Source organism: Planococcus citri, chromosome 3 (assembly GCF_950023065.1).
Source record: "Planococcus citri chromosome 3, ihPlaCitr1.1, whole genome shotgun sequence".
Classification (NCBI taxonomy): domain Eukaryota; kingdom Metazoa; phylum Arthropoda; class Insecta; order Hemiptera; family Pseudococcidae; genus Planococcus; species Planococcus citri.
In genome coordinates, this window is record NC_088679.1 from 40,432,310 (window position 1) to 40,459,776 (window position 27,467).

At 33.9% G+C, this 27,467-nt stretch overlaps 1 protein-coding gene across 4 annotated transcripts in view; it reads right to left on the reverse strand.

Annotated features, from left to right (window-relative positions):
• nkd (naked cuticle) overlaps window positions 1-27,467 on the reverse strand; it is a 70,908-nt gene that overhangs the window by 35,881 nt on the left and 7,560 nt on the right. Inside the window, exon 1 of one of the 4 annotated variants that reach the window (XM_065354505.1) lies at window positions 7,630-8,085. The exons of 2 other annotated variants lie outside the window; for them this stretch is intronic. In XM_065354505.1, the coding sequence (XP_065210577.1) occupies window positions 7,630-7,708 (79 nt within the window). In that variant the 5' untranslated portion in view covers window positions 7,709-8,085. Of the gene's footprint in view, window positions 1-7,629; window positions 8,086-27,467 lie in introns of those variants that run through there. One more of the 4 variants, XM_065354502.1, reaches the window with a different exon arrangement.

Sequence of the window (27,467 nt, forward strand, 5' to 3'; positions counted from 1 at the left end):
ACCCGCGAATATTGACTCAAGGTCATCCTCACTCAAATTCTTCAATTTGTACGCCAAACCAAGCCTAAATACCGAATTCGAGCGAATTTTGTTTAAATCAGTACGGCTGATGTCATTTTATACGTATGTATTTCGGCTAAAAAAAAAAAATATCAGACGTGCGAAATATTGATGAATTTTGACTCCTGGGGTCCCAAAACGAATTTTGTGATTGGTCCCACCTTCAAACCCAGTATCACGATAGGCTGTTTGAACCAGCTTACTTGCCTGGAACATACCATATGGTAACAAGAGAAGTTATAACCAAAGCTTTACTCAGAAATATTTTTAAAAGGAAAAACTGACGAAAATTTGATTTCAAGTTGTAAAAATAGGAATACCTAATTATCTACTTCCTTTATTTATGGACGATTTTAATTTCCCTACCCCACACTGAAAATTAGAATATTGTTTTAATTTTGAACCAAAATCATAGATGAGCTGAAGTCGAAGGTAACAATACTTTCAAATATCATTAGACGAATTTCATGATAATAAACGTCTACCAATTCCTCTCACTCATCAGAGGACATTTTAACAACTCACATTTCTTTGAAGATACTACTTCGTTTGACGTCTGAGAATTCATCAAAAGTACGCCAACGACCGGCTGCCGCGTCTGGTCGTTAAAAAATTGCTTCACACTTCACACAGTAAGGTAAATACACTCTTTCGTTTTCGAATCACCCTGTACCTGATCAGTCGTTCCGTTTCGATAGGAATTTAATATTGACCCGTCGCGGCGTTTTCCCAGAATCCCAGCAGACTTGGCGGCGAGATAACACCGTCAATTTCTTAATCGTGGTTTAATTACGAGCACATCTTATCAATACGATAGGCTTTACGTAATCAACGTGCACTCTTCAATAACCAATAACCCGACGTAATTACGTATTTATTCGACGGTTTAATTGAAAACGGTGCGCTATTTCGGAGCCATTCTGACCGTGCCGCGTCATTTCTTACACGTACTCGCTAATTTTAATTTTATGCACATACGAAGTATCACTATACATAGCAAGACACGAGTATTAAACTCGATGCATTAAAAAGAGCGAAAAACAAATCAAGGATATTTCCATTGGTTTTCTATAGTACGCTGTACGATCAAACATTCGCCGTAGAAATTTCCAAATACTTGATTGAGAGAGCGGCGAAAATAAACATAAAAAGTATACAATTTGGAAGTGGAAGTCGTGGCCTTATGTTAAGTAAACCGATTAAGAGCGAAACTAGCAAAATAATTAAAATCAGATAATCGATTTGAAAACAAATATTGACGGGTTATACTTCACAGAGAGGGCAAATATTTGCGATAGGCTGTGCGAAAAAGTATACGATTCAAATTATCTATCGTATGAGTGAGTGAGTATATAATGATATGAATATGAATGATTGATAAGAACACCCATTGATATATACCCGAGCGTATGAGTATTTTATAAGGTCCGAACTATGGACCGAATTCATAACAAGTTTTTGTACTTCGATTACCGTATCGTCAACGGGTATTCTGTATTTTAAAATCTAAATTGCTAACCTATATTTTTTTGCCAGTCAATTACAAGTTCAAGGTCGATATATTATTCTTATTTTTTCAATCGTGTCAAGATATAAAACGGATAGTAGGGCCCGATCGAAAACTGCATGGTACTACTTGGTTCTGCAATTTTTGGTTTGTTGGTTAAGTATTACAAAAATGGTGCGTACTTACATATAAATAGGAATTTTTTGAACATTTTCGAGAATTAATAAAATGATCATGTTTCTGAGTTTAAATTTGAAATAGAAATTAAGCAGTAAGTTTCTCATTTTACAGCATAAATTGAGAAATTACTATTTGAAGAAAAAATTGAATTCCAAAAAGAAATTATAAAACAAGATAGAAAATCCAAATTGATACACCTTCTATACAAACCCAGGACGAGTCTTCTGAAATGAAATTTTTTTGTTAAAAAAATCTGATGCTGCATACAAACAAAACACTACAGCATAAGTTTTCATTTTCATGCTTTAAGAATTCCTCAAAATTCCAAAACGAAATTCGATCAAAATCGAAAACCACAACGTTATTCTATCCTTTTTTTATTCCAATTTGGCTAACAAACAAGGAAACCTCGTCACCTCGTCGTCGCAGTCGTCGCTGAAATTTGGCTCACTAAAAGTTCATGTCACCCACACCTCAAAACCAAATTTTCAACTACCGAATTTGATTTTACAAATTTTTGAAAATGACCTAAAATTGCCTATTTACTGACAAAGTTTTCCTAAAAATGGTAAACTACTAGATAAAAATCTGAAATTTAGTTTGGATACTAAAGTCGACCTCCCGAATTTACTGTGATCATTTTAGGGACGATCTGGAGCCTCCAGCAGAAATTAGTTTTTTCCAGCATACTAGAATCGCTCCAAAAAGCGCTCTAATCAACTTCAGCAGCTGAAAATTTGGTTCTGTGGTGTTGGTGACATCAACTCTAAGTATGTTAAATTTCTGCCAAATCGGAGGTGACGAAGTAACGAGGTTTTCTTGTGAGATGTGAAGATTTTTCCTTGTGAGCTGTCGAAGCTGTTGAAAATAGGGAATGAAATTCGACGTTTAGAAACATTCAATTTTTCCATTGCGAGTCATTTCAAGGGTGCCCAAAGTGGGGGGCTCTAAAAAAAGGGTTCAAAATTACGAACATACAGGGAGCTTAATTCAACTTTTTCATTTAGATTATTGAATACATAACTCAAAACGTTACGTTTGGCGCAAATCGCAGGTTTCCAGTTTGCCAGGGGTTCCCAAAATATCGAAATTACGAAAAATTGGGAAATTAGATTTTTGAGTACCAGCGGAAAATTTTATTGAGCACAAAATTTGGTAGGATGAAGGTATTTCAGGTACTAATATACTGTAAAAAGCTTTTTAGCGGGGTTCAAAGGGATAAGGTCAAAATGGCGATTCCAAAATTTTCCAAAAATTGAAACCCCTCCAATTTCTGCCACTGAGGGTCAAAAATAGGTAAATCACCTCGCGTAACGTTTATCGGGTTCAAACAGATATTTTACGCTTAAAAAGTTTTTGAAAATAATGCTCAGTGGTTCCTAAAATTCTTTTTCTATTCACAACTTTGGAAACCCTTGGAGCCCAAAAAATTGTAATTTTGGGTTAACTAACCACGGATTCGTATTTGGGACATTTATTACAACATTTTAAGAGTAGTCGAGCCGATAACTGTGCGGGGCCCAAAAAATGGCCTTATCGGGCTCCTACTTTCTTTCTACCAATTTGGACGGTTGTTTCCACCTGCATATGTAATTTTGGCTTTGAAAATCAACATATGTAAGTTATACTTATAATCGTGGGCAGTTCACTTTTCTATTTTGTGTAACTTAGATTTGATTTTTTCTTTAGTTATTGTAGTTGCATTGCCTATAGAAATGAATGGAGTAAAACTTGACGATGTTCGTTGACGAACAGTAGTGTGATTCTATAATTTTGGAAAAGGGAAGGATGATAAAGTACACAACACACAGTGTACCTGAAAGGAATCTACCTAGCTGGAATGATGGTCCCTGAAACGACTCGTTTATAGTATACTTACTACAATCGGTTTTCTTACAACTTTACCAATAGTATTAGTTACACATTTTGTTCTTCAACAACGTATAAATAGGTAAGGTACCATTCAAATTTGATCAGTACGAAAAAATAGCGAACCATTACTGATAGCGTATTTAAACTCGTACATACGATACATACACACTTTCTTATCAAACATGAAACTTTTGAACGCATACACGATAGGAAAACCACACGTGTAAGGTATGTACTTAGTATTGGCACTTCTCGTTAAATACACAATACGTTGGTCAAGTTTTGAGAACTTGAAAAACAAAAAAACTCTGGACGAAAATTGAACCCATCATATGCAAAAAACAAACTTGTAAGTTGTTAGTTAGGTAAACCGAATTTTCACCACATTCGGTGAAATTTTCGCCGCCACCGTCGCAGGGTCTTATATAGCTGAGAATTGTTTACCTAGACAATTCGCATTTACAAACATACACAAATCACACTATACACATCCGACACATCCGACCGTTCTAAAAATAATTCAGTCAACGAGATAAAATAATCGTAAGCTGTTTTACGTCAAAACACTTGATTCTTTATGGTTTTTTTATTAGTTTTAGATTGAGCATCAAAAGCGAAACTCGAGGTACCGTCTTTGCACAATGCATCAACTTGGATAAGATTCAATATTAGGCGGGAAACTGCTTTGAACGGTTTAAGATTTGGCGCCTTAGGCGTTGTCAACTCGATAACGGCGCCGCCGCCGACACCGACACCGACACTTTTATGTGTAATGTACGAGTATGTGCTATTTGAACATACCATACATTACGAAACTGCTAATTCCTTATTGCTGATAAAACTATCGACGGGTAAACCGCGAGTATTAACTAGATAATAGCGGACATTTCACTCGACTGTTTAAACCGCGAGCTTGAGTAAATCCTACATATATAGACTATAAGTGTAAGTGTAAGTAGTCTTCAAGTATTGGTCTGGCAGAAGGAACGTATCTACTCGAGACTTGGAAATTTTTCACCATCGAATATCCGAAAATTCGTGTATGTTTTAATTTTACACCACGTTGTTATTAGAAGAGTAAACGATGCCAAAATTCTAACAATCACTCATAATTCAACACAGCTTTATTTCGCTTCTGTATAACACGTAATTATGCTGCTCTAACAACGATGGATGGATACAGACGTGTTTTTCAGGCTAATTAATCGTTAGGTCGTGTAGCAGCGAGTTTCTGAAAATCGTTCGCGTTATGGGATTTCTATAGTTATGGTTTTTTCGAGGAATTCCACTCGAGTAGGTACTGGAAAACAAGGGTTTCGTGTTTTAAAAACACTGAAATAAACACGAATTGTAAAAGGTAGCCCCTTTTTTCAACGTCATTTATTAGATTTCAGATCGAAGAAACTGCAAACGCGAAGATATAGCCGAGAATTTTCTGCTAGGTTATTTACTGGGGCCTGGGCCCTGGGCCCATAACATGTCTTTGAAAATATGTATATTTTCTGTGGTAGGTATCTTTCTTAGGTATAGTTAGGCAATCACTACAATTTTTCAAAAGTTGCCAGAAGCCTAAGAAAACTGAACCAATTCTTAACTGACATATATAACATTGAGAAAACCTCTATGTTTGAATTTTGAGGATTCCTCAGTGATGTCAGTAAGCACAAAAATATACATTGGACGGTGGTATAAGGAATTTCTGGTTTTCTCAACGGAGATAGCCCAATGGGAGTTGAAAGTTGGTAAATGTCTTCAAGATTTCGTACTTTGTTTTCACTCACGAAATAAGCTATACTTGAACAAATTTCTCAAGAGTATCCATTACAAATTACAACTCGTAGATCTGGGTGTAGGGTGATATAATGAAAACTTAACGAAGAATTTCAACATTTTTTTGCATCAATCACAAAGGCACTAGGTAGCAGTGTTGTTAACCCCCCCCCCCTCCCCCAAGGTTCATCTTGGGATTTCAAGATTTTTCATGCGTCCTTAAAAGTGTCCTAAAATCTCAAGAAATCCCAAAAAAAATTCAAGAAAATCTCAAGAATTTTCGTTTTTTTCCCAAAAATTTGAAAAAACTAAACTTAATTAAAATTAGTAGAAAGAGCTTGAAATTCCTTTTCCAATGATACCCATAATGACAAAAAATCTCAAGATTTTTCAATGATGATTCCCAAGAATTTTTGGAAGGAGGGGTTGGCAACGCTGACAGGTGGTATGTAGGTCTACAAAATGAAAGGTGCGTTTGGATTTAGAAAATATGTTATTCGGTACATTTGAGAATTTTTCTGTTTTCGGGTTCATTTAAATTTAACAATGGAACATTTCAACGAAATACATATTATATTAAAGTTGATTCGCGGAATAAATTTCGATTTTTGTAATTTCACTTTTTGATTATCAGATCACAACGCACGTTGATTAACCTCGAAATGTGGATATTCTCAGAACAACGATTTAAACAAGCCAATGAGTACATTTGACTCACGATGACCTATAGAAAACAAATTGTAAATTAATTACTTTTATCAATTTTCCAACACGCTATCAAATTGATGTTTTATTGAACTTGAGAGGGTAAAACGATGTTTTGAGAAATTTAGGTCAAGCGATAGATTAATAGTATTGGAAAGTATCACTATAAAAGCCAAAAGGTACACCATTATTACTTCCTCTAATGCTTATAGTAATAGGTAGGTATGGTAAACCGTCAACTTGAAACGTATCACTATGAAAATCACGCAACTGGTAATTATACACGAAGAAATTACAAGTCGGGTACAAGTACTCTTTAATCAATTGTTGGCTAAACATGAAAACACAAACCGCTTTGCTAAAACTTGTGGTCGTTTGGAAATAAAAAAAAAAACTTCCTCGATTCCTTTCAGGTTTCACAACAAACACATTGTCAAGCTAATGTCGGTAATTGAGCAAACGCCGCTGCTTTTGCTTTTGCACCCCTATCACAGTCAATTTCACTTTATCAAACGATTGAATCCCTTTTATGTCACTTTGAAATAAAGGCTAATCTGTTTAATCACATCACTTTTCAAAATAGTCAACTGCGCTGCTTTGAAAGGGTGCTGATATTATACCTATTGTTTACATGTGACATTATCCTCCTCTTGTCGAACCGCGAAGTGGTAAAAAGATAAAATGTGAGATGATTGTTACTCAATTTAGTCATTCATTCACACCATACACACTATCTGCAATCGTATCAATTGGTCAACAATATGAAATTTAGTAAAACCGTTGTTTTGGGGAATTAGTCCAACTTTGATTGTTCCAAATTGCGGAAAATCTGGCGAGAACTCACGCTGAGATTGATAAGAATAGCAACTTTTCAGAGGCATATGGTGAAAATTCTACTATAAAAATACAAGCAGGTATGCAATAAAGGAAAGCCCAGTAGCAAATTCTCAAAAAAGGAAATCTTGTGAGGCGCTTCTATAGAGATCCACAGTGAACCATTCAGGATGAAATCTTCAAATAGAAATCATTTTGATTTTGCGAGAACAGAGATGTTTGAGATGAAGCACGATACCAATAATTGAAAATTTTAAGTTAGGAAATAGGAATACATATTCCTTCAAGAATGTTTTGGAGAATCCTGGGAGCAAACTGCTGACTGCAGAAACCAGTTGCAAATTACTCCAGAGCAGCCCTTGCAAACTCAACCATGTAGTAGCAAAGTGGGCCATCATTAGCCCCTCGATACTGACAATTCAGCACATTTATAAATCGCATTGGAATAAAAAGATGATACCAACAATTGAAAATGTCAAGGTAGAAATACATATTCCTTCGAGAATGTTTTGGAAAATCCTGGGAGCAAACTGCCGATTACAGAAACCAGTTGCAAATTACTCCAGAGCATCCCTTGTAAACTCAACCACGTAGTAGGAAAGTGCGTTTCATTACCCCCTCGATACTGCCAATTCAGCACATTTACAAATCGCATTGGAATAAAAAGATGACTGGAAGTTGAAATAGAATTAATAAAATACCTGCAAATGATTTATATCCGTGCAGCTTGGTTTTCATCCATCGTACAATGTTGGTTGCCATCTCGTGATCAGGAAACATTTGTACGAAATGTAAGGCACATTAGTTTTCAAAAACACACTTTCAACACACTTATCACCATCTCATTTTAAATACTAATATTTCTCAACGAAAATCTTCCACAATTGGAAAAAAATTTTAACACCAATAAAACAAACAAAAACACTGAAATTGACACAAAAATTCGAACTTCACTTCAAAAAATAGTTACATCGCATCAAAATAGTAAAACTCGCGAATGAAAAAAACCGATCATCAGAGCACACACATATTCACAACATCACTCCACGATCAAGAATTGTATACTATTCGACATAATACATGTGCTATAATGAGAAGCACACAGCCAACAAGTAACGTGGACTCTCTTGGTTGTTCTTACACGAAAGGCGGCTCGCTCTTCTTCGGTATCACTTGGCCTACAAGTTAGTTTGGGTTCGGTTCAGTGATACAACGACCAAGGGGTTACCAAATTGTAAGGAATTTTTTGTCGGCTTCTTTACAAACAAAGCAACATTTTCGTTAATATAGGCGAACTACATATGTATAATACATGCGTTCGCTCTCCCAAGTTAAAACTTGTATTTTCATTTGTGAATATGTTTAGTTGAAAATTTTCACTATACAGTATCGATCTACCTAATTGGTTTGTATTTCAATAAGATTTGTTCATTTTACTTCGCTTATAAACTAAAGCGCAAACGCGAACGAGAACGAGATTTATACAAGAGAATTTATTAACTGTCTGTATCATGTTTAAGTAAGTAATTGGATCTCAAGCAAAAACCGTTAAGTTTTCTTATATATATCGAGGTTATTAAGAATAATTTTTTGATTTATCGCCTTTTCTTCGTACTTTGCATATGTTGTGAATCAGAGTCAGTGAACGAAAAACTCGAAGAAAAATATACGAATTACGAAATATGATATTAGAGTAGGCCTTAATGATCTATTTGGGTACCTGCCTATGTACCTACCTACCTACCTACCTATTTTGGTACTTATGTAGTATGTATGTACGAGTAATGTACCGTTTAGGTTTTAAATCACGCCGAAAAATTCAAACTAATACGAACGAAAATACTAGTTAAGTAGTTAAAATAAAATTTGTCAAGTTTTTGTCAACAATTTGTTCACCAATTACAATTTTTTTGCCTTATCAGCACATAGAATTGAAAAAATATCCAACTAACACGGTGGGATATAACTTTGCATGTTTTATTTTTAAAGTATAGATTAGTGAAAATGTCAATCAGCCAATTTTTTGAAATATTGCTCAATGACAGTATAACACACGTAGTATTTAACCTGTTTTTTTTTTTTTTTTTTTTTTTTGTAAAAATTGACGTAATGGAAATTTATTATAAAATACTCAATACTCGATATTAAAAACTAAAACTCACAACTATCTCACAACTCACCTGCCTTTATGATTATAGTTTTTACTCATGCAAAATTTTATCATTGGCATTTTGAAAAATTTATAGGCAGAAAGAAGAAATTAATTTTGAGTGTTCAATTACCAACCAGAAAAAATGAATGAATAAAACTGATCGACTGATCGTGAAACAACCTAGAACGTATCTTTCAAATCTAATTTTAATTTCAAATTACGAAGTTTTTTCCCACAAGTTTCTTGTAAAACTTTTTTCATTCTTTGATCTTCATTTATATTTTAGGCCAAAAAAAAAAAAAAAAATTGGAAATAGGTATCCAAAGTTAAGCATTGTAAACGTAAATTGGTTTTTGGTTCCTCTTAACTCATTACCAAAATAAAAAGTGTGTTATTGTATAACAATGAAACATTACTAGGTACTCACTAGCTGAAGTAGAAAGAATAAAAAATTTAAATGTTTCATACCTAAAATAGTGAAAAGAAGCCACAATCATGATCTTAAATTTTTAGGAACTGAACTTTTTCTTAATTATAGAGATAAAATGTGGAAGGGTACCTCGGTATTCAGAAGTTGAATGCTTTTCAAGATCCTAATTTCAGTAATTTCCCCGCCAACTCGAATCAGAAAGTGAACTAATGAAGCCGAATTGTTCGTTCCATGAGATTTCATGGTGAAAGTTCAACGACTTTTTTAAACGCTCTTTTTAAATAAATAATTTTAAAAATCGGATCTCCACACTTTTATAGAGGCAAAAGGAGAACTTCTAATTTTCTTCATAATTCCAACTTCAAATAAATGTTAAAATAAAAACAGCTTAAAGCCTCTAAAAGTTATCAAATATGTGTCAAAAAATTGATAATGGCGTTCATCAATGCATGGCTTGTGACATTTCTGAGAGTAGGTAAGGTGGGTTTCTAGTGTCCATTTACTTTTTTCGCCCACTCATCAAGTTTGCTTCGGTTCGTTTCTGTCAAAATATGATCAGTTTAAAGTTGCCTAAAGAAGACTTTTTTTCTCAGTTTCAGCCGTTAATTTGATGGATACATCGGCTGTGACTTAACCTACATTGCTTTTTTCACTTATTGATAAAAGGTGATTTGCAGACATGAGACATGATGATCACGCATTGAATTATACCGCCATTGTACCTACTCATTGTAACGTGACAATGTATGTATTATACGCGATAATTTGTTGCTGGTTAATTGAACAAACAATAGATATGCAAATGAGGAAAAAAATTGATGCTGGTAGTTGACTTTTTTATGTTTCCTCACGTGTTTCTTTTCAAATAAGCAAATTGAATTCACGTCGTGCATATTGTGAGAAAAAAATTGCGCAATAAACAACCTAAATAGATAGAATACTGTTTGCGAAGCAGCCAGTGTACAGTGCACACAGACATCACTGACATCAGCGATGAATTACAAGTTTTGATGAAAATTTTCGCATTTGGTGCGCCCTATAGACTATCATCAACCAGGCTAGGTGTATCGTCATATCGAGCAATTTACATACGAAACGTGACCACATTAAATGCAACTTTAAAATGTAACCGAATGGAAGAGACGAGGAAATTCGAAGGTGAAAATCTTTTCAACGCATCCACAAGATAACCGATCAGCGTTAAATCTTCATTACATATCCATTTAATTGCATGTATGATGGGAAACACTGGAACTGTTCTTCTGGAGAGGTAGGATGATGGTATGGTATAAGATCGAATGAATGAAGGGGCAGCAGGTATTAAATGAAGGGGCAATTCCCCTCCTGTTATTATCTGTTGTCGGCTTCTTCACAAGCTCAGCGAGAGGTCTACACTACGGAGCCAAACCATATCCCCGCGACCCGCTCGAATGATGAACAATAACAACAAGTCTCTCTCCAGATATCCTCTATACTATATCCAGTTTACCGACCGACGTTAGCGCGGTGTTGCTTTTCTTTTTCTCTTGATGGAACCTTTTTTCTTCTCTACATTTTATTATCATCGTCATTGCCTCCTTATTTCCTTTCTTTCTTCATGGATTCGTCTCTCTCTCTCTCCAACTAGTTCTGCTCCATCGCGCTTTTTTTTGTCGGTAACATGACAGACAATCCTGTTTTCCAAGGAAGAACCGAATACCCAAGACGTAAGGCATCGTCAATATTTCCATTATTTTGTGCGTAGCCGTGCGTGGCCTGTTTCTATGCACGTTGTTGTCAAATGGACTTTTTGTCCTTTCCAGAAATTTATCCCTTCAAAACCAACCATCTTTCGATGGTTGGAATATTAATGAGTTTTACAATACCTATTTTACCTATTTACTCGAGTATACTTTACTTACATTTGCCCAAGACTGGGACAAATAAATTTCATTCGTACATAAAGAGTACTCGTGTCTTTAGTGTTGTTGACATCGCGCGCTTATTAACCCTTAAATGGCACAAGGTGGTGAATTTCACCACACCAGTTTTTTCGATGCGTTACGCTGGAAGGAAAGAGCGCTCGGGTGGGAACGACTATTGGTACATGTGTGTGTATGTCTTGCGCTTCAATTCCGCTGTTGAGCATATTGCATACTTTTTTATTTTAAGGGGCAGAAATTTTTTAAAACGAGTGAAATAATAATTATTTTTGAATTTTTTGCCCCTTAAATGAGAAGAATAGGCAAGTTGTTGTACATAAATTAGTAGAGCATGGATACATAAATATTTACCAGGCGGTAGTTTTATTCCAGTCGCTGTCGATTGGCTACGAAAAATTATCACAAAATATGAAAAAATTGTATTTTTTTTCAAAAAATTTTGCCCCTTAAAATATGAAAGTAGGCAATGTGTCAAACATGTCAAATGAAAGGGTGAACATTTACGCACATGTATCAGGTAGCCATGATATCAAGTCACTCGTCAGTCCAGTACAAGAAAATCTTGAAAAAAATATAAGTGTGTCATTTGAGGGTTAAAAAGCTCAACAGTCGACGATTTTATTTATTTTTATGATTTTAAACTGCGATAAACTACCCGAACGTAGATTAGTGGCTAAATAGAACGTGTTTTTTTTAAATTTCAATTTTTTTGTTTTATTTCACGAATTCGTCGTCGTAATTTAATGAATTAATAAATTAAACCTACCTACATAATTAGTACACGCGAGATTTACAACAGCATTATACTTGTATGAGTGAAGAGTAATTCAATAGATAAAATTAAAGTACAGGTATATTTCGAACTCACTTACATTTACTATTACTATCTGGTAAAAGATCTTAACTCTCAAGTTATTTCTGTGAATTTACTGTTCGAAGGGAAAATGCTCAATGAAGTGTGGATTAAACGTAAACAACTAAACATGTTTTAAGAATTACGCATGCACAGTTTTATGGGTATTATTAATGATGGAGGAATTTTCAATTAATTGTTCAAAATACATCGTAATTTATTTGATAATTGCTCGTAATCAAGCGATGATAGCTTGAGTAAGCTTACGTAAATGAAGGTATTGGTTACATAATCGGTGATATTTTATAGTATCTGGCAAAAAACTCTTTTTCGCTATAGTTACATTGATTAAATTGAGTAGGTACATAGAGGTACCTAGGTCTATAACCAACTTCATCAAACATTCAAGGTGACTGAATGTGAGCAAGGAAGGGTCAAAAAAATTATACGTTTCGGTGAAACTATTTCAAAATTTGACATTGCTTACTGATGGTATTAGCACTCAATCAGATTTTGACACTTGTGACACTAAGAGACTGCGAGGACACTATATTAACAATTAAATTATTACAATAATTATCGTGAAAAGCACACGAATAAATATAACTTGCACTGCATCACAATCTCATGCTAACGAAATGCCGAATATATACAAAAATGATTTGTCGGAGAAGAAATGTAGTAGGACCGAAGTAAAGAAATTTGTCTGAAATTAACACAGGTAGGAATTTTGGCAACTGAGGCAGCAGAAAACTTTTTGATCGGAAACAAAAAATTCAAAAATAAATTATTTCGGCAATTATTTCGATTCTTAATTAAATTTGAAATAAATAAATAAATAAATAAATAAATAAATAAATAAAATAAATAAGATCTGGCCCAAAAACAAAATTTGATCAAATTTGGATAGAACGCTGAAAATTTGGATCATATTCTATTTTCCAACTTACAAACCGATTGATCGCAATTTCAAGCTGTTTTAGAGCCTTCAATAGATTATCAGATTTTTTAGTTTAAAAAAAATCGTCTGAAAGAGTTTTTAACTGGTAACTTCCAATATCCCCCCTCCATCTGTCGCCAAAGTAAGTACTTCTACTAACCTAAGTATAAATGAAAAAAAAACAACAACAAAAAATGTTGTTTATATCCTTTCTGCAATTTTACTAAAATAAAAAAAATACTCCATACATTAGCACATATGTTTCATCTAACGGGTACCTTGGAACTTTCCATTCATTAGATAAACCACTTCCTCTCGTTCCCTCATCAGTTATCTCGAAATATTAAAAAAATTAATTTAATTATTACCGACCAGCAACCCTCGATGCAATAAATTACATTACAACAGCTGACGAATCTAGATGTACTCGTAAGAGTTAATAAAATCAACGCAAACGATTATTAAACCTTTTAAAAAAGCAATTAAATAAAGTTTTTCACAAAATCTCAAACAGAAAGTAATTTTAATGATATAAAAACGCCTAAAATCTTTTCGTTAGCCCGTTATACGTCGCATACACTCGTAAGTATTTTTGATAGGTCTACATTCTTTAACATTTGGCTAAATCTTTCGAATCAGGAGTGTTTCATTGGTGAAAATTTTCACTGAGATTTTAAAAAAATCGGTAATAAAAATTTTACTATCGTTTGAGTGATAATTTTCATCAATATACAAGGTGTTTCGAATAAAATGTGTTTTTTTCCTCAATAGATGATTGCGATTGTTACGAGACGATGTAACGTTATGTAAATGAAGATATTATTACGCTTTATTATATTTTAACCGCGAAAAAGTTGTAAACGCATGATACGTTCGTAATTTGGTAATCACTATGCTGAGGTGAAGCCCAAGTTAAACCACGTTATGTTTTTAGTATAATGGTTTGGCGGTTAACTTTCGCCGGAACTGATTACGTTTGATACGGAAGGTTGATCAAAGGAGTGCCGCGCGGCTGCTTCAAAAAAAAAGAAAAAAAAATTTTAAAACTCAGCTCGATCCTGTCACTTTTCTCTACCTATGGTACATTCAGCCTTTATCGTTAAATTGCGTATGCTCGACGGTTCTTATTGACGACAATGTCACTCAATTCAATATGTTACATTTAATTAATTTCGTGTTCGCTGAATATTTTTTCCAGGGGTAAAACATAGCTGATTAAAAAGACTGATTCAAAGACGAGTAGGTATTACTACAGCGATGGAATCATTGTGTACCTAATCTTCAAATCAGAAAAGGCTTTAATAGGTAAACAGATATCTAGGTACACATATACGTATGTATTAAAGTTTTGTTAATATCATTTTAATTTTTGATTTTTTTTTCAAATATTTTTTTGTGTTTTTCTGAAATGTCCTGAATTCCACAATTGTACAATATTGCTTATGAAAAATTCAGAGTCCGATGGCAGAAAATTTTTATACAAAAACTGCAAATTTCTTTACACCATCGTCATTTTCACAGACTGGACAGGCAACTCGTATTTCACCAATTGAATTATTGATCCATAAATAAATTGAAAACAAAAAATTCCAGAAAGCTCAAAAACTTTCCATCGCTTTAGTTTTTGCTTCGGTACGAATACAATACGCTGAACAGGTGATTTTTTTCTAAGCGAAAAGTATGTATAGGTAGGTACGTAGTTTCACGAGGACTGAGAAGGAAACTCGCATGTTTCACGGTTAGTTGCAGTCAGATTCTATTTTTATTGCGATATTTTCGCATCAGCTGAAGAAATTTCTTCGGCAAACTTGAAATCGCGTCATTTGTTACCCGAATAGTCAATAATGTCATGCCACCTAAACAGCAAGAAGTCTATCTACACCTTTTGGCTTTTTTATGTTCTTTCAATAAGTAAGGTAGAGGTACCACATATGCATGTGGCTATATTTTTTGCTCTATCAATACTTACCTATACCTATATGCATGCATGTATAAAAGCGCCGCAAATAACGAAATAGGTAATACATTTAGTTAGTCGTGATGCGTCGTATGTATTTGCATTTATTTAATCTCGTATGCTTATATTGTCGACCGCATTTGGCAAACGTTTAGTCTTGGCTGACGGACGTGGACGGTTCTACCTTCACTCGCACCTGTACACGCGATTCTTTGATGTTTGCCGACTTTTATAACACGTTAATGTGTTGTGTCTTTATCAATATAACGATAATAATTAATTATGGGTTAACGTACCAAAACACATCGCACGTTATTGTAAATAATTTAGAAAGTCAAACATAATAAGTGTTTGGTGTTTTATTGAAATTACGTTTATACCTACGTATCGAAAAATGCGTGGAATTTCAAAGTTATCAAAAATGCACACAATGCGACTTGATTTGCACTCCGTTCCAGGAAAAATTTCGCAAATGTTGGACAAAATTAGAGCCCTGTGCAACTCCTTGTACTCCTCTCACCGTCGTTGGCCAAGCTTTATAGTAAATGGTTGCGGTATTGCGTCCCCCCCCCCATCTCTTTACAGCAATATTTAATTGAAATATATCCTTCCAAAAACAAGGTGTCTTTTTATTTACCTCGATATCTCAATTTTTGATCAAAATACCTCCAACTCTGATTCTGCTTCTAAGATAGCTTGAAAAGTGCTTCCTCTTCTTTTTTTCGAAATTTAGCCCTGGAAAGTTCTTCAGAAAGCTCTAAAAGCCTCTGCTTCTTTTATCGTTTTTAACCTTGCGTAAACAACATGTAAAAGACAACATATGCCAAAAATGGTATCTCTCACGTAAAAAATGAAATTTTATCTAGTGGAAGACAACATATGCCAAAAATGGCATCTACTAAAAATTACTAAACAATTTTTATGTAAAAATTTCTGTAAGATGCCATTTTTGGCATATGTTGTCAAACGTATGCTTCTTTTTTACACGGATGCCATTTTTGGCAAATGGGTTTATGATAAAAGTCTTATACACTCAGGTTTGTTTTATAACAAATAATAAGGCAAAGAAAAACCAAATTTGTCAATTCTAAGGGACATAATGCCATCGAAATGTCAAGTTAAACTGATATGAGAAGGAATCTCTCGCGATTCGTGGTCCTCATCGACTTTAAATTAACCCTTTCGGCTATGAGACAAACTGGCGGATAAAATTTGAAGTGCTTTAAACTGAGTGAGGTCGGTTGCTGCCTAGAACTCAAAATTTGCTGGAAATCGCACATTCAGAAAGTATTCCTGTCACAAATGGCAATAAACCTTAAATTGACTATATTTTTCGATTTATAACACCGAATAGCATTATATCAAAACAAAGCTTTCTGAGGCATCTGATATTTCAAGATGAAAATATTGATAACAAGCATTTTTGAAAATAGAAAAAAAGATGAGCTAAAATAAAATAAGTTTGTGTAAAAAAAGAAATTTTTGAAGAAAAACAAGGCATACGACTTCAGATGCATGGTTATTCAAACTGCAAATGTTTGAAGGTGATTGCTTGTGGGAGGATTAAAATTGATGGAAAAATCTTTGTGTTATAGAGAGCATTTTATGAAATTTTGAAAACTCGTTTCACAATTCAACCTGAAAAGTATGACATCATTTTCATTTTCTGACACATACATTTCTCTTGAGGTGATTTGCTTGGGTGAGTAAGTTACCTCAGAAGATGACTAGGTGAACTTTTGCGAGCATTTGAATTTAATGATAGATACTGTGTCATAATATAGCCCTCAATCTGTTTGTCATAAGGAGATAATAAAAATAAAATACGTACATCATGTTGTGGAAATACTGGAATTACTTTTTAGGAAGTCATCTTACAGATAATGAATTGATTGAGCACAGTCTTTATGACACAGTATCCATCATAAAATTCAAATGCTTGCAAAAGTTTACCCGGCCATTTTCTGAGGCCACTTACTCACCCAAGCAAATTATCTCAAGAGAGATGTATATGTCAGAAGATGAAAATGATACATATTTTTCAGAATTTCATTGAAAATTAGCGTTGAATTGTGACATGGGTTTTCAAAATTTTGAAAAATGCTCTCTATAGCACAAAGATTTTTACATCAATTTTAATCCTCCCGCAAGCAAACACCTTCAAACATTTGCAGTTTGAATAACTATCTGAAGTCGCATGCCTTGTTTTTCTTCAATAATTTCTTTTTTTTACTCAAACTAATTTTATTTTAGTTCGTCTTTTTTTCTATTTTCAAAAATGCTTGTTACCAATACTTTCATTTTGAAATATCAGATGCCTCAGAAGGCTTGATTTTGATTTATAATGCTATTCGGTGTCATGAATGGAATAATAGACAATTTAAGGCTTATTGCCATTTGTGACATGAATACTTTCTGAATTCTGAATGTGCGATTTCCAGCAAATTTTGAGTTCTAGGCAGCAACCGGCCTTACTCAGTTTAAAGTACTTCGAATTTTATCCGTCAGTTTGTCTCGTAGCCGAAAGGGTTAAATATCCTAACGTACCTCCTGCAGTTCCTCAATTTTTCAATGAGATGTGCTTCTGAAATGCTTAGGTAACAAATTATTCTGAATTGTTTCAAAATACTCCATTTTCATCTTTGCTTCTCTCCAGAATGATGATTTAAGCAAATAGGTAGGTACGAGTATTGGTAAGTAAGCAGGAGGACGAGAGGGAAGGAAGGAGATGGATAGATAGATGGGTAGATTAGATACATAATATCTACCTTCTTCGCGGAAACGGAATGCTGACCAGAAATACCTACCCATTACAAATTATTACATATCTTTTCAATACGATTACACGTTCGATGATCGATATTGGTCGTAAAACAAGTTGCATACCGTTGAAAATATTTAGGAGTGTTTAGCCGACGAAAGAATTTTTACAGATATGTGTCGGACGATTTTCAAATGACGATTCGCCGAATTGATTTTTCGTTTTAGAGTACTGCCACCAACCGATAGTTTTTTACGTTGGCAAAAAGGGAGCGATGGAATTCGCCTACGATAAGGCAAATTAAAATAATCGGTTGAATTTTTTTTTTTTTTTTGAAAAGAAAAAAAATGATAAATCCTCGCGTTAAAATAGGTAGAATTACTACGTTAAAACGTTATCAATTATTACCATTGTTATTGGTTAGTGGTTTGTTGGTTTGAAAAATAATCGCGCATACATCTCGATCTCGTGAAGAAAGAACGATTTCACATGCAAGATGCCTAACATACATATATCGCCGCGGGGATCTCACGTTAATCATAAAACAAAAGCGCCGCCATGTACCGGCGCTTTCAATAATTCATGCCGTTGGTTGGCCTCCTATAATATTCTCCGACGTAATGTTAGCAGCAGCCTCTATATTATAAGATGAACGTGGTTACCGGCAGGAAGCTGATAATTAGCGGGCAGGTGCTAGCTAGCAGCATTAATAATATGTTACCGCTTCGCTCGACCCCGCTCCACGTGTCTCGCCCATTAAATAAAAAGAACCGAAACTGAACCGCTCGACTCGAGTATAGGTACGCGAGATGTGAACGTTTACAGATGTTCGGACTCGGAGACGGAGACGTATATAGGCATAATAGTAGGATACCGAAGACGACCAAGCGAAAAGTTGAAAGATTATTCAAAAATTTTTGCACCGCACCGCATCGTATCGGACCGGACCGGCCGTGAAATCCGCGTTGCCGCGATTAAAAATTGATTAGATACAGACGAAATTGTGTCAATGTGGAAATTACTAACGCATTTTTTACGCGTCGTGATTTCCAACACCCTCCGCACCCCCCGCGTTGATTAATTTTTCGCTCACGGATACGCCGATTTTACTTTTTACTTTACGTACCTGCGTCGAAGCCGCCACTGCTGAGGCGAGATTGATTTATGCGACCTTGGGTGTGATGAATTTTCCGCATGTGAAATAAAATTCTGTTTTATAAGCCCCTAAAGACCGTACTTGATATTGAGAAAAAAGTTTAGAAAAAATTGTATCTCAATTCCACGAGAAGCATGAGGGAATATTCTGACGAAAATCTAACTTAATAATCATCTACCTATGTGAGAAAATTCTAGATAAAATTTATTAATAAGGATTGCAAGACACAGCTCTCTATAAGTTTCTACCTATAGTGGCTTTTCAATGGAAAAAGGTTGAAGATGCTCATCAAAATCGTACCCAGCTGAACAGGCATTTTTCACGTTAAACATAACTCGGACCCTTCGAATCCCAGGTTAGGCAAACAAACGTACTTGTACTCAGAACGAGTTGCGTATTCATCTGTTTGAAGGAGAGTCATTCGTTATGGCACTGCCTGAATATTATAATGTATCTCGAGAATAATTTTTCAAATTCTCATGCAATTTTTAAAATGTTGGCCGATTTTTTATTGACGTTTTTTGTTTCAGCAGCAGAAACATTTTTTGGTTTTTTAGGATTCATTTTTTTGAAAATTTGCAACCAAGTTTTTCTAGTCACGATAAGCGTCTTTATAAATCTGTGATTCAGTTCATAAAACATTTCTCTTCAGCTCCCTGCCGTTCCTAGAAAATCTAAACCTATTTGAAAAGGTTTTAAAACAGGTAGGTGTTTTTAAACCTCTTCATCCCCAACAACCAACTAAGTTGAATTTTGTAGATATTCTTGTGCTCTGGCCAAGGCTAAAATAGCAATCTTCTTCTTTCAAAGTCCTGTTTGTTAAAAAAAAAAAAAAAATAGGAGTTTTGAATTTGATATGTATTTGTACTTTCAATTTTCATCCTCCTTCCCTATCAAACTACCATGTCATGAATTCTGTTGCTAAAAATTCCTTCATCTTTCATCCGTGTTAATGAGTCCTCTTGCACCAGTAAGTAAAATTTGGAAATCATCATCAATTTTTTAATCGTTTTCTTTCTCTCTCTCTCTCCAGTCTCTCCTCCCATGTTCAAGTTCTTAATACTTCTAAAAAAAATTTAAAATAGTTGGGTACCTACTTACATTTCAATACCTGCGTTCAAATAAAGCCATCAAGTAGATACTTAGCTGATCTCCATGTTTCAACATTTTTTCATATTAGTATAAGCTAAGTATAAGCATATCCTTTCTTTCTTTCTTTGCAGTCGAGTCAAAAACCTTCTATTATAACTACGTGACATTGTACTTGGTAAACAAAAGCATTCGTATTCAGTTTTGGCGAAGAAATAAAAATGAAATAAGCTATGTAAATTTTCGCAGCAAATGTTCCTTCGTTCGAAATAATTGTATTTAGGATACAGCCGTGAGCAAAATATAAAAAAATATTTTATGTTTTAAAATCGTGCATCCACGTACAACTAGCGCTGATGGAACCATTACTTTAAAATCAAGGCATGATTCGAAAGAATGACTCGAGTCGTTGGAATAGTGCTTGGAAATGGATTAAAAAAAACAATGGTTATTACAATTGAACGAATATCACATAAATTTTTCGCCTTGGAATTTTTCTTCTAAAGCTATAGGTATAGAATATGATTGCTTAACGAGGGAGGGTCAAGAAGTGCCCCCTGCCGATCCAAACCATACATTGCCAACGTATAATAGTGTACTCGGAGGGGCGGGGCAACCTGCACTTGATGCTCGATATTTCTGAAACGTGCCTATTCTGAAAATTGAAGGAGCAGGTTCCTAAATTTGCGAAATTTCTAAGTTTTTGTGACCACAGTTTCAAGTTAAAATTTTGAGATGCCTTGAAAAATTCCATTGCTCGTAGTGCCTTCAATTTTAATGATGGGGATAGGCCACTTTGTGAAAGAACCTTTTTTTGTTCACCTCGGAAAGCTGAACCAGAAACTATGGCTAAAAATTTGGTCTTTGGAAGTTCATAAAATCTCGTCCTTTCAATTTTCGAATTAGCTGTACGTTTCAGAGAAATCATGTAGGTACGTATAATATATGTAAGGTGTAGGCTACTCCTTCGAGTATTCTACGTAAGCAAAGTATCGTTCGGATCGGCGAGGGCACTTCTGGACCTTCCCTCGTAAGTGAAAACCAAAGAGCATAAACTTATTACAGAAATAAACTATGTACCGAAGTTCATAATCGTGCTATAAAAATCACGAACGAAGAATTATCTACCTATTGTTGTGTTATCATATTATTTTTCAGTTAAAAGTGAAATGAAAGTAGGAGTACTATTCCATGATGGCTGATTCTTAAAAAATCATTGGGGAATTAACTCACCTACAGCCATATTTTGTATTGTACTTTGCTGTGCGTTATTTAATTTATGGTTATTTACAGGCGCTAATAAAGGTATATCTACCCAATTGGCAAATTGGCAGTAAAGTTTTACTAACTAGACGTAGTTAGTTACGTAGTCAGGACGTCAGGTACTAATTTGACGGATTTGACGATCGATTTTCTAGAAGATGAAATTCACAAAAATACTACATTCGTGCCTATTACCTACACATAACATAAGACAAGGGGAACTACCTATTATTACGAAACGAAACAATCGAATGAAAAATTCGACAAAGCGATATTATAACGATAAAAGGTTGTTCATCTTGAAAAATGTAAGTATAACAAAGATGGGAGGGATCCCTAAAAAATAATCATTTCAGTAGGTGTTAACTCCGAAAAAGGTGAAACCGAATCCGGTATTAATTTTAATTTTGTGGCTTAATTTTCTAAGAAAAGATAAAATGCGAGAGGAGTCTAAAATAAATTATTGCCTGATTCAGATAAAAAGATACTCTTTAAGAACACCCACCTAAGATCTAGTTTACCATATGGAGCGAATACAGCTCTACGCAACGTGTCATGAAAAAAAATGCCTTTTATTCTTAGAAATAGCTTAGGGTGAAATGGAAATTTATATGCATTAATGAAGGAAAAACTGTACCGACTGTATTAGTTGAGCATTGAATATTCGATATTGAATTCAATATTATTTTTTCAATTGATTAATTTGTCGTATCAGAGAGGAAAATGGAGGTAGGTAGAATTTAATTGAAAAATGGAAGAAAGTGTTCTATGTACTAGTCCATTTGGATAACTTCTACACAGTAAGCCATAGTTATTACGTAGATACCACTCCATATATCTAATTTTTTTTTTTAATGAGAATTTTTTAGTATTAAATTACCTAGGTAGGTATTTATGTAAGAAAATTTCATTTTAAAATTGAAAATTATAAACAAATTTTAAATTCGCAAAACAAGAGTACGAGTAGGTACCTTCAGCCTACCTGGTTTATTTTTTCTTGTAGTTGAAATTAAAGTCTTGGTACAACGGAATGATTTCTCTTTCAACAAAGACATTAGTGAATTTCTATTTGTGATTCTGCCTTAATGTCAAAAAGCTTTTAGTTTTCTCGAATAATTCAACTAAAATAAAAATACAATTTCAAATCCATTGAAAGAAACACAGACAAATTATATGTTTAGGCGGTTGACGGAACAGCAAAAAGCATTTGTTCGGCTATACAACTTGAAAAATAATGATGACGGTACAAAAATTATTCGTAATATTGTCAAAGCGAAGGTAAGTAATTAGTTAAGTATAACCTTTTAAATTTAAAGCACGCGTTTATCTTTTGTTTTTATAGAAGTAAGGGCATTTATAGGCTTACACGATTATACTTTGTCTGAGTCAATACAACTCTCAATATACCTACTTAATGGGAAATGCACTTAATCTAATTTTGAAGCGTTGGTAAAAATGAATTAAAGTGACTCGTAGTTTGTAGGAAGGTACCTACTTTGTGCTTTGTTTGTAAGCCAAGTTGCATTCGTTATAGTAGCAGGAAAAGTTGAATAAATAAAACAATACTCGTAAGAAAAAGAAAAATATTGAATTAGCAGTAAAAACAAATCAAAACTATCCACTTCTTCCGAGAAAATTTACTTCAACTTTCTTATAAAATGTATATTTGATGCTAAGAAATTTTTTTTCAGTAGATGATGAATTATTCGAGAAGCATATAGATAGATACCTTCGTACCTGTACCTACTGGAACAATGTGAATCAGCCTTATTTAAATAGGTATGTTTAAAGAATCATACGAGTACAATGAATTTTATCGAGCTTCCTCCATCTCTTTCTCCCTTTTTACATTTCAATATTCAAGTATAAAACAACTCTTTACATTTTTTCTGGTGATTTTTCAACATTTGAATTTTGAAGAATGCTTAAATTTTTTAGTATTTTAACTAAAATAGGACCAGGGGAATTTTGATTTTTTTTATGATACCTCTCTATTTTGAGAAGAGCTTTTCGTTTTTATTTTCATTTTTTGTCATTTTATTTGGGTATTTATTTTTCAATAGGTACTCATTTCTTGTCATCGTTGCAACAAACTCTCTGAATGCTATTTTTTATACGATATTTTGAGATTTGTAATTTTTATACGTCTTAAATTTATTCTTCAGTGCACTTTTAACAGGACATAAAAATGTTTCAATTTTTTTGGAATTTCAATAGAATACAAAAATATTTTTTTTAGCGCATTATTTAAAAAAAAAAAAAAAAAAAAAAATGCCAATTACGCCGGAAGGATGAAATATACGAGATCACGAAGTCATTGTAAACGAGCTTTCGCGTCATATCGTGGGACGTTATCAGGGGTAATGTTACTATGTATACGACATTAAAAAAAAAAAAAAAACACTTCAGGGTACCTATTTGAATTCAACATTTTTCTTATGATTGCTCAAAGGTCCTAAAAATGATCAAAATTTCGACACAAATTTCAAAATTACCGGAAACTCATCACTTCATTCATAAAATATGAGTGGGAAGGATCGATAGTTACCAATTTAATTAAATTATTGAAAAAAAAAATTATAGAATTGATAGAATTTGTACCTTAATAAAAAAATATTTAAATCTTTTGTATAAAATTTTTAAAAAATTACTAAAAATGTTGAAAAATTTATGATTTAGAAAAAAAAAAAGGAAAAAGACTGAAGCCTCGATCTGGCTTGCTAAATTTTATTTTTGACTTTGTTGTTTGCTTACATATTTTGAACGAGGGTTTTCACTTTTTTAAACTACTTTGGGCTGAAGATTTTTTTTGGGTAGCTATTTCTCTACCTAGTTGGTCTACGTTTTCTAAAAAACAAAACAAAACAAATGATTTGACGAAAAAAAAACTTACCAACAAAACCAACCCGACATCCATTTTTTTCAACGTGGAGCCCACAAGTAGACCTTGTGGTGTGAACATATGACATACATATTAGCAATTTTTTCTACCGTAAGTCGAGTTATAATACTCGTAGTCAAAGACTAACGCCTTGGGCAGCCGTTCACCATCCTAAAGTCCGCACCAATTGTGATATTTTCATTTATTCTTTATAATTACGGGCCGGTATCGGTGAACATCAAAGATAAGCGACTTGATGTCGGCGAGATCAAAGCATTAAGGTAGGAAACATCACGGGCACGAGTATAACCCGACTGCAAGCAGAGAAAATAGTAGGTACCTAAAAAGTTGACATAATATCGGCGGTGTTTCTTATACTTGCTATAAGCCGCGTACATTTCATAGAATTTTCTCTTCGCTTACCTACTTGTGTATAGATATGTATGGTAAGGTACTTGCATAGTAAAATTTGGAGTAATGAAATATTTACAGGTGAGTAAGTTGTGCCCACACGTTCGTTAGGTGCAAGCTTGAAGTAATCTTGTAATTAATATAGGGTGTTTTATAGTAAGTGCCTGTAGTTGATAATGAATTTTCTATTTAAATGAAATGCTACGTAAGATGATGTGGTGAAGTTGTACTATTAACCACAATGTATTCTATTTTCGGGCGTTTTATAAACTGTATTAGCTGGTAACACTGTTGGAAGATGCTGAACGCGTTTAAGATTAAAACCATCTCTAGACAAAAGTGACACGCGGCATCGGCTCAATACAAACGTCAAACGGTTCTATCGTCGGCATAACACTTTGATATTTGTTTCAACAATGGGGCACTTTAGCTGTCGGCATTTTTCAAAGAAACAGACATTATCCCCGCAACTTTTCTCTCGTCATAATATTTCATCTGCCGAAGAAGCATAGAGTTTTTAAGATCCACTGTCATAATGCAGCAATCCCCATAATAAGATAATTTTTTAACGTTTGTAAACGCCGCTATAAATTTTATAACTATTATGGTCACTTATGTCACATTTCGGGTGGGACAAAGCAAAGGGGAAAAAAGTACAAGAAACAGACACTAGGATTGTAAAATTTTCAAAAATTCGCGACTATAATTGCAATGGTTGCATTGATAAGATTTGGTTAATTTTGCTGAAATTGTATAGACAAGGACATCTATCTACTTTGGAAATTTTCAGAGTTTCTCTTTCCTAAGAATTAAACTTCGGTCAGCGAAATTACCAACACCAAAGGTTGATTTAAACGTCTGAAAAGACGTGCTCAGATTCTACAATTAAATATAGGTACCTAACCCACGTAACGTATAATTTCTACTGTAGAGATATCTTTTGCAATATTGATAGGTTTTTCAAAACGCACTTCTAATAACGTTTTCCATCGCGAGCATTGAATTGAATAATAAGAGGGTTTGGATAAATGAAGCTATCAGAAATTTTGAAAGCACTTCAGTCTTCCATTTATAAGAAGAAATCTTCATCTTGTCGTAATTTTTTCGAAACGCTTCCCAAGTATTTTCATTGTGGCAAATTGTAACAAAAAAAGGTGTTTTTCGTGAAGGCAGCAAAAGTGGCTCAATAATCAAAGAACGTATGCGTACCAGGAGGTAGAGAGAGAGAGAAGAGAGTGTCATTTTGTCCTATTTCTTCAAGTTGAATTGGAGGAAGAGGAGGAGGAGGAAGAGGAGGAGGAGGAAGAAGAAGAAGATAGAAATGTGTAGAAATTTTAAATTCTAGTTAATATTTCGCTCTTCCGAATCGATTGGAAAATTTTGAAAAGTTGATAAAAAAAATTGTAGAAAGATAGGTACCATTTGCTTTCAACCTAAATCATCACATTATTGATTCTTATTTGATCAACTAGGTACATGAAATTTTTTTTCGAGAGAAATTTTTCCCAGCTGAGTTATAGTCGTATCTACGAGTAATACATTTTTGAGAAGTCATTGAATTTTATTTCGTGTAAATGAACTGGAACTTCATAAAGTGATATTGAACTATTGTCAGATTTTAAAATTAGATCTTAACAAATCCACTGATTGTAAGTTGTTTTGATTTTTTCAGTGAGTAATTAAGTAATTAAGATATCTCAATGAGTACCCATTAAGCTTACCGTAGTTACAAAGCGAGTAGGTATAGCATTAAAGAAACAAATGATGAGTAACATTTTTTTATTACTTAATGATCTTATTGCTATGTTATGTCGGTAGGTATAAGTAAGCGTACGTACGAGTAACTTTAGATAAGTTGATGCAATGTTTATAAATATCTGCATACTAGATAGGTATATCTGACGATGCAGCAGAAAATTTAACAAAGAAAGCTGGTGAATAGGTATAAATGGGTAAAGTGAGGCTCAGAATTATAATTTACCTATAGTTGAAAATTACCTAGGTAACTAAAATTGCTCATTTTAGCCAATAACAGAGCAAACCCAACTTCTAATCATTTTTGAGTGGTTGTTAATTTGCTAGTTGCAAGTTCACAAAAACGTAGAGAAAAAATATAAAAAAATTTCTGAAAATGTCGAAAAATGAAATGAAATTTTACTAAAATCATAAGTGGCATGAAAATCACTAAAATTACCGAAATTGAAGAAATCCTTGCAATATTTCATGAAAATAGGTAAAAATGGCATAAAACTCTTCTAAAAATTGATGACCCAGTGGAAAATGATTGGATCTGATCAGATCTGGTAATTTCCTGGATCCTATTATTTTGACTTGATCATACCCGATTCCTAAATTGTGAACAACTTGATTAAACAATTTGTCTAATTCATTTCATTGATTTTTGGTATTCACTTTATTAGGGCCTCAAAGAAATCGGAACCTGGGACAGACTGCCGTCTTTGCCCCCTCCCTCCACCCTCTTATTATTACGCGTGTGATTTATTCAAGATAAATTAAATTTTACAGAAATTGGAAACGTGAAACATTATAAATTGGTAGGTAGGTAACGGTAAGAAACCATACCTAAATGTATACATAAAAGTTATCAAGTTATCACGAATTCAACACATTTTGATCGGTTAAAAACAAAAGAAACATTTCATTAGGAATAAGGTGAAGTAAGGGAGGTACTCGTATGTACATGTATATGCTAACTGTACATAA